General features: G+C 38.4%; 1 protein-coding gene across 1 annotated transcript; it reads left to right on the top strand.

The window, feature by feature from the left end:
- Positions 1–2,778: 2,778 nt before the first annotated feature.
- LOC102877759 (palmitoyltransferase ZDHHC9) lies at positions 2,779–14,211 on the top strand (the record flags this gene model as incomplete). The annotated part of the gene is made up of 6 exons (XM_006918800.2): positions 2,779–2,947; positions 3,885–3,933; positions 4,691–4,793; positions 5,591–5,694; positions 6,469–6,565; positions 9,986–14,211. Coding segments are annotated over 6 exons (639 nt in total), but the record flags the coding sequence as incomplete, so codon positions are not given.
- Positions 14,212–15,720: the final 1,509 nt, after the last annotated feature.

Here is a 15,720-nt window from a genome sequence, read left to right as displayed (position 1 = left end):
CAGCTGATTTCTCAAAAGAAACTATGCAGGACAGAGGGCTTGGAAAAAATTTTCCACAGGATGAAGACCCAGGATATACAACCAAGAATAATTTATCCAGTAAAGCTATCATTTAGAGTTGAAGGACAGTTAAAGAGCTTCCTAGACAAAAGTAAGCTAAAGGAATTTATCACCACCAAGCCAGTATTACAGGAAATGTTGGAGGGACTTCTTTAAGAAGAAAAAACATGTATCAAAAACAGGAATAAAGAATGGTGACAACTACATTCCTATCAATAAGTACCTCAAATGGAAAAGAATTAAATGCTCCAACTAAAAGGTAGAGTGGCTGAATGGAAAGGAAAACAAGACCCCTACATGTTTCCTATAAGAGATTTACTTCAGATTAAAAGACAGACTAAAAGGAAGGGGATGGAAAAACATATTGCTTTGATGGATCTAGAAGGTATTTAAGTCAGACAGAGAAAGATAAATACTATATGATTTCACTTATATGCAGAATCTAAGGAATAAAAAGAACAAACTAATCAAAAATAGACTCACAACTATAGTGGACAATTTGGTGATGGACAGAGAGGAGGGACGTTTGGGGGGCTGGGAGAATGGGGTGAAGGGTTAAAGAAGTACAAATTAGTAGCTGATGGATGGACATGGGGATGGGGAACACAGCATAGACAATGCATTTAGAATGACGATGTTGGCTAGGTGGAAGTTCAGGGGAGGGAGGCAGCAGTTGGGGAGGTGACCATTTTACAAACTGTATAGATGTCTATCCAATGTACTGTGTACTTGAAACTAATTAAAATAAATAAATTTTTTTAAAAAGTTAAGAATAGAATTATTACATGACCCAGCAATTCCATTCCTGGGTATATACCTGTATTAACCTGCTTGGGCTGCCATAACAAAATATCACAGAATGGGTGGCTTAAATAACAGAAGTTAATTTTCTCACAATTCTGGAGGCTAGAAGTCCAAGATCAAGGGGTCGACAGGGTTGATTTCTGGTGAGGCCTCTCTCTCTCTCTGGCTTGCAGGTGGCCACTTTCTTGCTGTGTCCTTATGTGGACCTTGTTTCTGTGCTTGTGCACTTCTGGTGCCTTGTCCTCTTCTTTTAAGGATACCAGTCTTATAGGATTAAGGCTTCACCCTTATGGCTCATTTAACCTTAGTTACCTTCTTAGAAGTCCTATCTCCAAATACAGTCACATTGGGGGTTAGGGCTTCCACATATGAATCTGGGGGGACACAATTCTGTTTGTAACAATACCAAAGAGAATTGAAAACAGAGATTCAAACATTTTTGTACGTCAGTGTTCATAGCAACATTGTTCACAATAGCCAAAAGATGGAAACAACCCAAGTGTCCATCGGCGGCTGAATGGATAAACAAAATGTGGTATATCTATACGATGAAATATTATTCAGCCGCAAGGAAGAATGAAGTCCTGATACATGCCACAACATGTATGAACCTTGAAAACATAAAGCTAAGTGAAAGAAGCCAGACACAAAAGGCCACATATTGTATCAGTCTACTTATATGAAATATCTAGAGTAGGCAAATTCATAAAAATTCATAAAGGAAATAGTATATCTCTATTTCCTTATGCGATTACTGAAAATGTATTCTGCTAGAGGAGTGTGAGCATTATTAAGACTTTTGATGCACATTACTAAATTACTTTCCAGAATGGTTCTCTAAATTTATACTCCCACAAACAGTATATTAGAGTGTTCATTTACCCTATTCTCATTAGCACTGATATTATTTTTTATGTTCTTATTTTGCTAGGCAAAAAATGTCTTATTGTTGTACTAGCATTGCACTGAATTATAAGTGAATCTGAAAACATTTAAATATATTTTATATGGTATTTATTAACTTTTTGCCTTTTGACTATTTCCTTGAAGGAGTATTTGTATTTTGTTATTGTTGTAAGGACTTTTTTTTTTTTTTTCCTTTTTAATTTTTTATAGTATATTTAATGTATATAGAATATTTTTTTTAAGTTTGTGGAATCAAATCTATTTTTCTTTGTCATCTGTGTTTTTTTTCCCATTACTTTTATGTTCAGAAAATCCTTCTTTGTATGGGGCATAAATCTTTGTCTATCATTTATGCTTATTTTATGGTTTCACTTTGTTTTTACATTTAACTCTTTAATTCTTCTGAAATTACTTTTGATAGTGTGAGGGGAAAAATATAACCCTATCTTCCACCAAATTGCCAATTGTCTCAGAGTCGTTTATGGAACAATACTTCCTTTCATCACTGATTTTGTAATGCCACCTTTATTAGACAGAGAATTCTTATATATTCTAAAGTGTTTCTGGGTACTCTTCATTCCATTGAGCTATGCCACACCATTTTAAGTATTGTAGTTTTATAGTCTTTTGCTAACTGGAGGTGAAGAAAAACAACATTACTCATTTTTCGAAACTTCCTTGGCTATTTTTACTTATTTTTTCTTCCTGAACTTAGTAGGCCTACCTGCTAAGATTTTTCTTTGGAAAAGCAATGTCTCTGTGTTAACTGGCAGTGAGACTGATCACTTAATGCTTCAGTGCCTCAGTTTCCTCATCTGTAAATGGAGAAAAGAATATCTTCTTTTGCTTAACTTCCAGGGTGATTATGGGGACCAAATGAGATGGCTATGAAAACATTGCGAAAAAGTAAAAAATAGAAACTAGTTTCTTACAGTTGAAATAAGCAATGATCCTGGGGTTTTTTAATTAGTTACTACATGGATAGTGGGTTTGCACTGTGTTTTGGAGGCTTTGGCACTGGACTCTCTTTCTTCCACAGAGCGCTTCGACCATCACTGTCCCTGGGTGGGGAATTGTGTTGGAAAGAGGAACTACCGCTACTTCTACCTCTTCATCCTTTCTCTCTCTCTCCTCACCATATATGTCTTCGCCTTCAACATCGTCTATGTGGCCCTCAGTGAGTATGCAGGGTAGTGTGTATTATTGGAGTGGGGGTGGGAGAAGACTTGAAGACAGTTTAGGGGAGTGGTTGGGTTTCCTGGTGCAACTTTACCATTGTGAAGGTGCCTTAGGACCAGTTAGAAATGAGCTTTAACGTCTGCTCTCGAGCAGGCCTCCAAACCTTAGCTCACATCAATTAGTATTTACTGAGTGTTTTGGCCTTCTCACTGGCCCTCTGTTGGGGACTGGGATCATAATAGCTGGTCTGTACCCAGAGTACTGGGAATTTCTGAGGTGATCCCAAAACTTGGAGATGTGTTTTTCCTGTCTGCATCCTCTCTTTTTCTGCCTTGTAAGACCTTCTCTGTGCCAGGTAGTAGAAGCACTTATACACAGAATGCCTTTTATTAGCTCTTGGTTTACTTTGGGAGATCGAAAATTCACACTCACATGTGTGCATGTGCACACACACATACATACACACATAAATCATCAGATAATAAATAAGGACAGATGGGATATGGAGTTAAAGGAGTGGTCTTGATCAAGATAGCTTTCTGGGAAGAGATGAGTTCTCAGCTAGATTTTGAATAAGGGAGGACACAGATTGGTGAGGAGAGAGAATTTTTCTTGGATATTTCTGATTTCTTTAATCTATGAATGAATATCCCTCTCCATGCCCATAGTTAGGGGCTAAGGAAAAGGGAGAGGAGCCAGGTGATTGGCTTCTGCCTGAATCTCTAGTTTAGTGCTGGGTCCCACGTTGGAGATGTGAACACTTTGGTCAGGAAACTACTGGCTTAGAGCTGAGAATCCCTTGTCTGAGTGAGGGCTTATCTCATGTCAGCTTGTAACAGGGGATAGAGAGGAAAGGAAGTAAGTACTGGGATAAATATGCATTTTTTTACTAAAGTCACTAATTTTTCTCTCTATTCCTCCTCACAATTTCACAGAATCCTTGAAAATTGGCTTCCTGGAGACGTTGAAAGAAACTCCTGGAACATATCCTCCCTTGGCAGTATGTGCCTGTGAATCCCTTTTAAATTACTTTTCAGCATGCTTTCCATATGCAGTTCTCCCATCATCTCATTTTTAAGATGTCAGAGAATACCAAAGTCTAAAAAAAAAGATGTAGTCTTAGTGGTAGCAACCAGAATGGAAGATGGCCAGGACTTAAAGGGAGGTCTTTCCCTTACCCCCGTCTCTACTGCTTCCCTCCCAAGTCCTTCTGATCCCACACTCAGCCCTGCTTTCTATAGAAGGTTGTCTTTGCCTCAATAGACTTCTTAAGTAACTTGCTGGAAGTCCCACCTTCCTGTTACAGCTAAGGCTTATTTTGTACAGCAGTTGCATTTCTGAAAATGAGATTCAGTTGGGATTTCTATAAGTCACATCCTGTTTTTCCCACCAATTTATTATTTATAAAATTTTTTGATAGATTTTCCATTGGCAGTGATGGCCAACATTGTTTAACTTTGCCCCCCTCATAAATGTCACCTTCGAAGAGCTAATGATGAGTAAACAGGCAGATTCACTAGAGATGTTAGAGAGTTACTCATAATGAATAACCAGGAATCTTTACCTGTCATAAGTGTTATATCCAGTGAGTTTAGAATTTGCCTGTTGTTATATATGGATACTCGGTCATTTGTGATATATGTTCTGAGAGGTAAAGATAGTGTGACTAGTGCTATGAATATGAGCAGAGGCATTGAGTCCCCTTGTGTGGCTTCTTCAACATTCCTTAACATTACCTTACTGTTCTAGAAGTACTCATTTGTTTCTTCACACTCTGGTCCGTCGTGGGACTGACTGGATTTCACACTTTCCTTGTGGCTCTCAACCAGACAACCAATGAAGATGTGAGTTAACTTTCCCTTATGAACACATATTCTTCTTCTCCCCAAAGCCTGTTTTTACCTGCTAGAGAACTGGGTCTCCAGGGCCTGAGAGGTTGAGGCAGGCAGAAACATGGTATGGGTGATTGTTAAATTTGATACGCAAAAGAGAAAGTAGACTGCTTTGTTTTCAGCCAAATGCCTATAGAGAATTAGAAATAAGAGGTTGAATCATTGGGTGGGTACAAGTTCTTCAGCTGTTCATAGGTCTTTAAAAGATAGTTGATGCCTCTGGATTTGGAATGGACAGGGACAGGTGCACTGAATAAATTCTTGCTTTTTAAGTTACCAATTTGTGTTCACTGTAGAAAATCAGAAAATACAGATGAGCAAAAAATAGCAAATAAGTTCCTGTAGCTTTATCTCCTAGACATTACCACTATTAATGGTACGATATATAGTCTTCTTTCTAGACTTTAGACTTGTTCCCACGTTTGTTTATGTGACTATATATTTTGTGTTTTTTATTTTGTATTTTTAAGTGAAAATAATAATATCATTCAGTTATCTGCATTTTTCACTCTATTGTGAACATTTTTCCATTACTATGCATGTACTTTTTTCCCTTTTCTTATTGTAAGATACGCAATACATAAAATGTACTCTGTTAACTATTTTTTAAGTATAATTCAATGGCATTAAATATAGTTATGTTGTATAACCATCACCACCATCCATCTCCAGACTTTGTTTTATCTTTCCATGTCTCATATATTTTTTCAACAAAAATTTTTATGTAAGCTTTGGCTTTTATCTTGCAGATCAAAGGCTCATGGACAGGGAAGAATCGTGTCCAGAATCCCTACAGCCATGGCAACATTGTGAAGAACTGCTGTGAAGTGCTGTGTGGCCCCTTGCCCCCCAGGTACTCAAGGTCCCTGGGACTCTTGGGACTAGCATCTCAACCTGATCTCATTACCTGGTCTGATGCCTTTTTCTGAATGTGGCCTCTTTGTGTCAAATATATCTTCCCAAGGATTGTCCCTTGGTGCCAAAGCTACATGGACCATAGACCATGGCTAGTTTTTTTTTTTTAGTGATTCTATCTATCTATCTATCTATCTATCTATCTATCTATCTATCTATCTATCTATCTATCTATTTATCTATTTAACAGTAAGGGATATATATATATATTTACACTGTGTGTTCACCTCCCATAGTTAGATTTTTTTCTGTCACCACATATTTGACCTCCTTTACCCCGTCTACCTCCCACCTCCCCCCACCCCCTACCCTCTGGTAACCACTAGTCTATAGTCCATGTCCATGAGTCTCTGTTTATCCTGTTTAATTGTTATTTTAGGTTTATAGCCCACATATAAGTGATATGTCATTTTCAACTTTTTCTGTCTAGATTATTTCGCTTAGCATGATTATCTCGAGGTCCATCCATGTTGTCGGGCTAGTTGTTTTGAAGGGTTAACCTTTCATTCTTATTTTATTTATTCCCTGACTGATGTGGTGTTCCCTAGTTTGTGGGGAAAAAAGTAAATGGAAGACAGAAGGCATTTGCTAGGATCAGGCTGGACTGTCAAAGGGCAGGTTTATGTTTTCCAGTATATACAACAAGTTTCAATGGGTGGATGGGTGGAAGGGTGAATGTGAAGTACTTTAGTAACTCTCCTATTTCCTTTAGTGTGCTGGATCGAAGGGGTATTTTGCCACTGGAGGAAAGTGGAAGTCGACCTCCCAGTACTCAAGAGACGAGTAGCAGCCTCTTGCCACAGAGTCCAGTAAGTGTTCTTGATTTTAAGACTTTAAGGCTGAGTCGGTGATAGAGAATGTAGGCTAAATTTACACCTTAGAGATATAATTAGGCAGTTTCACGTCCAGTCACTCTAGCTGCCCTGTCTCTGCTTCTGTCCTTGCATCCCCTAAGATCTTTGTGCCCTTGAGGTAGATTAGGATTTCTTCGACATTCTGTGCCAGCCACTGTGTTAGGTGCAGGATACGCCAGTGAACAAGGCAAATGATGTCCATGCTTTCAAGGAGCTCATTGTCTAGTGGGGATGAGAGATGAGAAAACAGGCTGTTGCTGGACATCATGAAAAGTGCCTTGACGAGGGAAGCATAAAATGCTATAGGAGCAAAGATAGGGATTGGAGAGTGGGTTGGAGTTAGTGGTGTGGTTACTTTGGTAGAAGGGTGCTTCTTCACTGGAATATGCAGATATTGTGGGGACTCACCCAGCTGTCCTGCTCAAGATATACTTTATACAGTATGTTCCTAAAAATTTGTTATCAGAACTTTCGTTTTTTATAGTAGCTTTATTGAAATATAATTCACATACCATAAAATCCTTATTTCAAATGTACAATTCGCTGGTTTGTAGTATATTTACAGAGTTGTACAATCATCCCAATAATCACTTTTAAAATATTTCATTATTCCCCTTCAAAAACCCTGTACTCATTAGTAGTTATTTTCCCTTTCTCCCCAATTTCTCCAGCTGCAGCCCTAGGCAACTACTAATCTACTCTCTTTACAGATTTGCCTCTTCCACGCATTTTATAAATGGAATCATATAGTATGTGGTCTTTGTGACTGGCTTCTTTCATTTAGCATAATATTTTCAAGGTTCATCCATGTAGCAGCATGTAGCAGTACTTCATTCTTTTATATGGTTGAATAATATTCCATTATATGATTAGACCATATTTTATTTATCCATTCATTAGTCAGTGGACATTTGGGTAGTTTCCACATTTTGATTATTATGAATAATGGTGCTATAAACATTTACGTACAAGTTTTTGCATGAACATGTTTTCATTTCTTTTCACTGTGTACCTGGGAGTAAAATTGCCGGGTCATATGGTAACTATATTTTTAGCCTTTTGAAGAATTGCTTGACTGTTTTTCAAAGTGGCTGCACCATTTTACATCTACACCAGTAGTATATGAGGGTTCTAATTTCTTCATATCCTTGTCATCATTTATTATCTGACATTTTGATTCTAGCCATCCTGGCGGGTGTGAAGTAGTATCTCATTTTGGTTTTGATTTACATTTCTTTGATGACTAATGATGTTGAACATCGTTTCATGAGCATCTTGGTCATGTGTATATCTTTGGAGAAGTGTCTATTCAGATCCTTTGTCAATTTGAGTTTTTTTTTATTGTTGAGTTGTAAGAATTTTTTGTATATTTTATTTTTATTTATTTTTCCCATCTTTAATTCCCCTCCCTCACAGTTCCACCCCTGACCTATGGATGTTGTCATTTCCCCTTAAGAACTGGATCTCTGAAAGCGGGGTGGGGTGTCTCCTCCCACATGCTTGGGGCGTGCACCCAGGGCCTGGCATCCTCAGGGCCTGGCACACCTGGGGGGCCTGGTGCACCCGGGGCCTGGCACGCCTGGGGTATGGTGTGTGGCTCCACTTGGGGCGCGAACCCGGGACCTTCTGTGTGTAAAGCAGACGTGCTAACCACTACACTATGGAGCCACCCCCAGAATTCTTTATATATTTTATATACAAGTCCCTTATCAGATATATGATTTGCAAATATTTTCTCGCATTCTGTGGGTTGTCTTTTCATTCTTTTTGATGGTGTCCTTTAAAAGGTTTAAATTTTGATGTAGTCTAATTTATCTATGTTGTTGTGACTGTGCTTTTGTGATCAGATCTAAGAGACCATTGACTAATCCAAGGTCATAAAGATGTATGCCTCTGTTTTCTTCTAAAAGTTTTATAGTTTTAGCTCTTACATTTAGGTCTTCGATCCATTTTGAGTTAATTTTCATTTATGGCATGAGATAGGGGATCCGAATTCTTTCTTTTGCATGTGGCTATCCAGTTGTCTCGATGTTGTTTGTTGGAAAGACTATTCTTTCTCCATTGAATTGTCTTGGTACCCTCATCAAAACCATAAATGTGAGAGTTTGTCTGTGGACTCTCAATCCTATTTCATTGATCAATATGCCTATTCTTATGCCAGTACCATACTGTCTTGGTTACTATGGTGTTGTAGTAAGTTTTGAAATTAAGAAGTGTGAGTCCTCCAACTTTATTCTTTATTTATTCAATTGTTTGTCTATTCTGAGTCCCTCGAATTTCCATATGAAATTTAAGATCAGCTTCTTAATTTCTGCAAAGAAGCTAGTTGGAATTTTGATGGGGATCATATTGATTCTATGGATCAATTTGGGGAGTATTGCCATCCTAAGAAGATTAAGTCATCCAAGCCATTAACATGAGCTGTCTTTTCATTTATTTAGGTCTTCTTTAATATCTTTCAACAACGTTTTTAGTTTTCAGAGTAAAAGTTTGATACTTCTTTTGTTATGTTTATTCAGAAGTATTTTATTCTTTTTGATATTATTATAAGTGAAATTATTTTCCTAATTTCATTTTTGGATTATTCATTGAGTGTATATAGAAATACAATCAATTTTGTATATTTATCTTGTATCCTAAAACTTTGCTGAATTTGTTTATTAGTTCTATATAATAGATTTTTAGTAGACTTGAATTTTTCTTTTAAAATAGAATCCTACCTTTAAGTGAATGCTTTTCATAAGGTAGATAATTGTTCTCTACTTTCCTAAAATTTGAATTTTTTTTTGAAATACAGCAAACCCACTTTTATATATTATCATCATTTTGATAATAATTTTTGTGATGAGTCTGGTTTTAAATCATAATAATTTAGGTTAGTGATTCTCAGCTGAGTGTGGGAAAGGGTGGTATTTTAGAATCCCTCTAGAGACATTTTCAAAACCATATATATCATTGTAAAATTTTGCTATCCCAATCACTTTGGTTTAGAATCACTATTTTCGTGAGTTGTGTGTTAGGGCAGAAACAAGATTGAGAACCACTGATCAGGTATTGTTAGACAAGTATGTTATAACATTCTGTTGTGAAGGGCAGGGACATGTGTAATTATTTGTGGTCCCATTATTATTATCATGAATAATAATGGTAGCATCTCTCCACATCAGTTAAGAATAGAACTCAAATAAACATCAGTTGCATCCTGCTGAGAAGATGACAACGGTCTGGTCTTGGCTCTGAGTTTGGTGTTGATTGCATATCTGTAACATTGGTGTGGTTGATAGGTTGACAGGAAGAGCTCAGTGTGTACTGATTATCTTCAATTGGATTTTGAGAGTGTGCTTTGTATTGAATTTGCTATCTTTTCCTTCTCAGCCTCTAACAGAACATCTGAGCTCAAATGAAATGCCGGAGGACACCAGCACTCCTGAAGAAATGCCACCCCCGGTACCCCCAGAGCCACCACAGGAGGTGGCTGAAACTGAGAAGTAGCCTATTTGTGGAAGAGACTTTTGTTTGTGTTTAATTAGAGCTGTGAGAGATTTAAGGGGAGAAGATAAACCTGAGACAGAGAGCAAGTAAGCTGTTCACTTTACTGTTTTTCTTTGGTCTTTATTCACCCAGTTGCACACTGACGTTTTCTTGCTGCAAGTTTCCCCCCTCCCCTGGACTCAAGGCAGTCACAGAAGATGTCAGTGACCTCTGGTAACTGGACAAATGGGTTTCTTGGGCCCTGGCACTGGTTTCCCACAGCCTCAGCCACAGAGTTTCCTTGGACTCTCCTCTCTTCCCTCCAAATCCCGGCTCTCCTGCTTGGGGTGATTGGTCCAATTCTGGGATTAAAGTTTCTTGAGACTGGCTCAAATCCTCTCCAGCTGCTGCATGGCATGAGTCCAGAGACAGTCACAGAGAACTCTGGCCAGAGGCCTTCAGAATAGAAGAGAATGGAGAGAGGGGTTGGAGGATTCTCCTGGCTACAAAGTGCCAACATTGTCAACAAATCCTTTTAAGAATGGGGCAGGTAGCTTCCACTTGTTGTATTTATTCATGTAGCTTCTCCTTTGTCCCCCATTCACTCTCTAACCCTCAAGCCCCAGTCTTTTCCAATTAGATATATGTAAGTAGTTGTAGTATAGATAACAATTTAAATTTCTTATAGACTACCTGGAAACTTTTGAATACCTGTGCCATTTTCAATAAGTATTTATGAGATGCCAATATCATGGCCCCTCGCACTCTGTCTCAATTTCTCCTCCTTTCTCAATAGCCCTTTTTAACTTGTTTTCCTTCTAACTCTTGCTCCCACTAAGAGCAGAAATGGCAGTAATAAAAGTCTGCACTTTGATGGTTCCCTTTCCTCAGAGGAAGCCCAAGTGCTCGCTTAAACACTACTCCCTCAGACTCCCTGTGTGAGGCCTGCAGAGGCCCTGAATGCACAAATGGGGAAACCAAGGCACAGAGAGGCTCTCCTCTCCTCTCTTCTCCTCTCTCCCTACGTCCCCTCAAAAAAAAAAAAAGAAAAGAAAAAACAGGACAACTAGTACTTCCATTAGGCCTTGGCAGAGTGAAAAGGGAAATCCCAGCACTGCTGCCCTCCCGGGTAACCTACTCCAAGGCCTTGGCCCACCTTGGGCTTGGTAACCACACCGGGGGCTTCCTCCAAGCCTCACTCTTCCAGCACTTCCACTGGCAGAGTCCCAGAGTCGCTTTACCCTGGGGGTGGGCTGTGGCCCCCAGTCAGCTCTGCTCAGGACCTGCTCTATTTCAGGGAAGAAGATTTATGTATTATATGTGGCTATATTTCCTAGAACACCTGTGTTTTTCTCTTTCTAAGCTAGGGCCCTGTCTGGATGACTTATGGGGAGGGGGGAAGTGTAAACTAGAACTTTTAATCTATTCGAAGCTGATTAAACTGTGTCTAATGCAAACTGCCTGCCTCCTCCTTCCCCTTTCCATTTCAAGGACCACCATGGGGGTGTGAGTGTCTTTGTGTGGGTGTGTATGGGGTTGGGGTGGGGTCAAAGAGGTTGCTTGTTATTAGCCATACTCCCATTTTCCAGGGGACCCTTGGGTTGGAGAGATAGTTCCCAAACTCTCCACTGATCTCTACTACATTCTGGGCCAAAGTTTACCTTATTTTGGAGTATGAAGAAAGGGCTTTCAAGGCAATATACAATGTTAGCAAAATGGGGAGAGTCGGGGGTTATATTAACTTAACAGAAAAGTGTTCTTTATTAGGATATTCTGTTTATGCAGTTGGATGATGTTGATTGTAAATAAGCCTTGGTTATTAAAGTAAGCTCATCAGGGCCTCCCCTGGGAAATATTTTGTTAGTGATCTTTTACAAGCGATGGTATATATTTCTTTTTAAGTGGTCTGTAATCAAGACTTCTTACCAATTCCTATCTCATTCTTCCAAGTTAATCAGAATTAATGAAATTTGGCTGCTCCCAGAGTTTTCTCTATGTCTTCCTATTTTCCTTACAGCAGAATTTCATGATCCTCAGAGAGGGAGATGGGAGGACGAGGGGAAGAGGGAGGCAGAGGGAGGCTGACTCAGATTCTTTTCCTATCTGCCTCTACTTTACCATTCTCTTTCCGGCTCTATCAGTTTGTCCTTGTAGTTATATTTTAGTCAGTTCAAAATAAAGTCAAGCCTGGAGAGTATGACCAGTTAACTTGCCACTCAGATAAATTTCTTCTTAGTCGGTTCTCAGTCCATCCTGTCTCAGCCTATCTCTCCTGGGCTAGAGTGTATTTCTCTCCTCCCTCAACTTAACCTCAACCACTTTTCTTCATTCTCTTTCTGAGGTGAAAGGTCAACATGGAAATCTCTTTAGTATGAACTGATTATTTTTTAATTTTTTGCTATTTTGTACACCCTCCCTTTCTTTTCCTTTATAAATCTGTATTTTCTGGTCTGAAAATCTATCCTATTCATACCACATACCAGCTGGGACTGTCCATCTGAGTTTTGATCAGAGGGGAGATTGAAGAATTGGTCCTTCCCTAGGAATAGGCCTTAAATTGTTTGTTCCTTTCAATGGCTGACATTCTCTCTGCCTCTTCCCTTTCTCCACATTCCTTAAATTTCCTATGCACCCCACTTCCCCAGGCAAGGGTGGTTGGGATGGGTCCAAAATCTCTGGGGGTTGGTGGAATTTGGCTATTTGGGGTCATTTCTTTATGACTATTTTGTTCTTGGGCCCCTCGCCCTAGCGAAAAGCACCCATTCCCTCTTTGCTTTTTTTCCCCTAGTAGAAGAGGTAAGTTCTAATTCTATAGCAGCTAAATTCCATTCTTCCTGCCCTAATCTTCCTGCCTTTACCACTAAAGCCCCTTTTCCTACTGACCAAATCACTTTACCTTGCTGGGGAAAGAAAAAAAATATTTTGTTTTAAAATCTATTTTTTAACTTAAATGCAATTTAATACATAAATCTCTGCACTTTTGCGTGAGCCTACAAATGTGTATGTGTGGTGTATTTTTCACTCTCTGGTATTTCTTAATAAAGAAATCTTTCTTTTTGGGAGAAGCCAATTAATGAAGGAGACTTGAATGGTTTTAGAAATACAGGGATGTCTGCTTCTTTGTGCTTCTGCCTCATTTCTTTACTTGTGCCTAGCATGAGTGACTAGCCCCCTTCCCTACCTTTTGATCCCCTTCCTTTGAGAAGGCCCTTAGCTTAGTTGGGCATAGAGAGGGACCTGTTCTCTGTCTGGTAGCCCTCTGGTACCGCTTGGATTGGCTCAAGTGGTAACCTAGTAGTGTAGTCCCTCTCCCTCTCCCCGTAGCGTGGCCCTGTTGGTCCTTTTCTTCCAGCTCAGTTTATCTTATACTCCTGAGGCTGGGGCCAAGCTAGGGAAAATCACCAAAGGATCACAGTAAATGGTTTTTAAAAAATGGTTATTTGCTCTCATGCCTTGGTGCTATTAAAGAAGAGCAATGCTTCCAATAATTCAAAAAGCATTTGTGTCAATTTTGAAAATACATTCTAGGACTCACTTGCTGTTCTTAGATGGTAGGTTTTAGAAATAGTATCAAAGGCTAAAACTGTGAATATCATCAGTTTTAAAGGATGCAAACTCAACTCACATAAAAGGAGTCTTTGTAGATTTCATGTTTCGGATAAATATGGAAAGAGAATGGGAACTAGAAATCTATATCTGAAACTTTTGAATGGCCTATAAGATGTTAACGTAGGTAGAAAAACCCAGTATAATCAATTGGGCCTAATTATTATACAAATGACCATAAACTACGTTTTATAGTTTTAATATTTACACTGCATTTCCAGGAATGCAATCATTGTGTAAATTGAGGGAAGATCGTACTTTATTTTGTTCAGAATTTTACCAAGAGATGTGACTTTTGAAAATCATGTCACCAATAGCAATGCCATTCATGGATTTTTAAGTTGCCAGTATAACATACATGTATTAGGCTTCCTTTTTAGCAGTCGAATTCACAGTGAATGTACATATATAAGTGGAAGCATCTGACTACTTTCTTATATCTTTAGTATAGTCTTGCCTAAGCATTTGTATATTGAAATATATATTATCTTACTATAAACTACTTTCCTTTTATTTCTCCTTTATATTATAGTTAGTGTATTATATTGCTCTTCTGGAAATTATGTGTATAAATATGTTATATTAACTATGAAATTCATTTCAAAGTGGCAAAGGGTACATTACAAAATATTGTATATACCAAGAGAGGGTTGGGGTTGATAGGGTTCAGAACCATTGGACTAGATTATCTCAAATGTCCCTTTCAACCTCTAAATATTTGGAAAACTTAGAAAACAAACCTCCTCTCCTTACACCTTTGATGTGCTTTTTAATTTTAAAAGTAACACATGCCCATTATTGAAAATTGGGAAAGTACAGGAAAGTAAGAAGATTTTAAAAAATCACCCATAAACTCATTACAAAGGTATAACAATCACTGTTAACATTTTGGTGTATTTCTTCCTAGTCTTGTGTGTGTGTGTGTGAGTGTGTGTGTGTGTGTGTGTGTGTGTGTGTGTGTTTGTGCATGTGTATTTTTAAATATAACTGGAATTCAACTACAAATATTGTTTTGTAATCCTGCTTTTTTACTTAGCATTTTTCATATCATTATAAATTATTTGAAAATATTTCTTAATGACTCCATAATATGTACATAACCCTTTCCCTATTGTCAAACATTTAGGAGTTTCCAATTTATCATTATTATAAATAATGCTGTGAACTTTTTTATCTGTAGGCATATCTGTGATTATTTCCTTAGGATAGATTCCTAGAAGTGGAATTACTGAGTCAAAGAGAGTGCTCTTTTAAAGGCTTCTGACAAATATGGCCAAATTACTTCACAAAAGGGCTGTCCCAGATTGTCCTTCCAGCAGCGTCTCAGAGAGCCTTCTTCAACACATCTCATTTAAACATTTGATAATTTGATAGTGGTAAACTGATATTTCAGTGTCACTTAATTTCTGTTCATTTTGTTAACAATGAAGTTAAACGTTTTCTATACCTCCCCTCTGCTTTATGTTTCTTGCCATTTGTATTCTGTAAATTGGCTGTGTTTATTTTTCTTCTGGTATTAAGGGGTTTTCTACTTGGTTAATAAATGAGATCTTGATGGCTCATACTCTCCCATGGGTGAAGAAATGAAGAGGCCATAATTTAGAAGTAGTTTTCCAACTCTGGAACCTGGGGTATAATTACCTCCTTAACATTCCATGCCTCTTTACTTTCTTCAGCCCGCAATCCCCCCACTGCCTGTTCTGCCAGCCACTGCCCATTTTCAGCTACCTGGCTGTTCCAATGTGGCTAAAAGGGTTGTAGTTTTGTGCTCAAATTAGAGACATGATGATTCTTTGTCATAAAACCTGGGCTCTGTTGAATGACATCACTGAAAAGAACATTCTGATCATGTAGTCCATGCCACTTTCACATGTTCTTGCACACTCTCTCTCGTTCTTGCACATTCTCTCTCTCTCATTGAATTAAGTACTGTGTCTTTACCATAGGTCACCTAGACAGTTACTAGTAGAGCAAAGACCAGAATCCAGATGTCCTGACTCTCAGTCCAGGTTGCTTTCTGGCATAACCCAGGT

Source organism: Pteropus alecto, unplaced genomic scaffold (assembly GCF_000325575.1).
Source record: "Pteropus alecto unplaced genomic scaffold, ASM32557v1 scaffold1018, whole genome shotgun sequence".
Taxonomy (NCBI): domain Eukaryota; kingdom Metazoa; phylum Chordata; class Mammalia; order Chiroptera; family Pteropodidae; genus Pteropus; species Pteropus alecto.
This window is presented reverse-complemented; position numbering and strand designations above follow the sequence as displayed.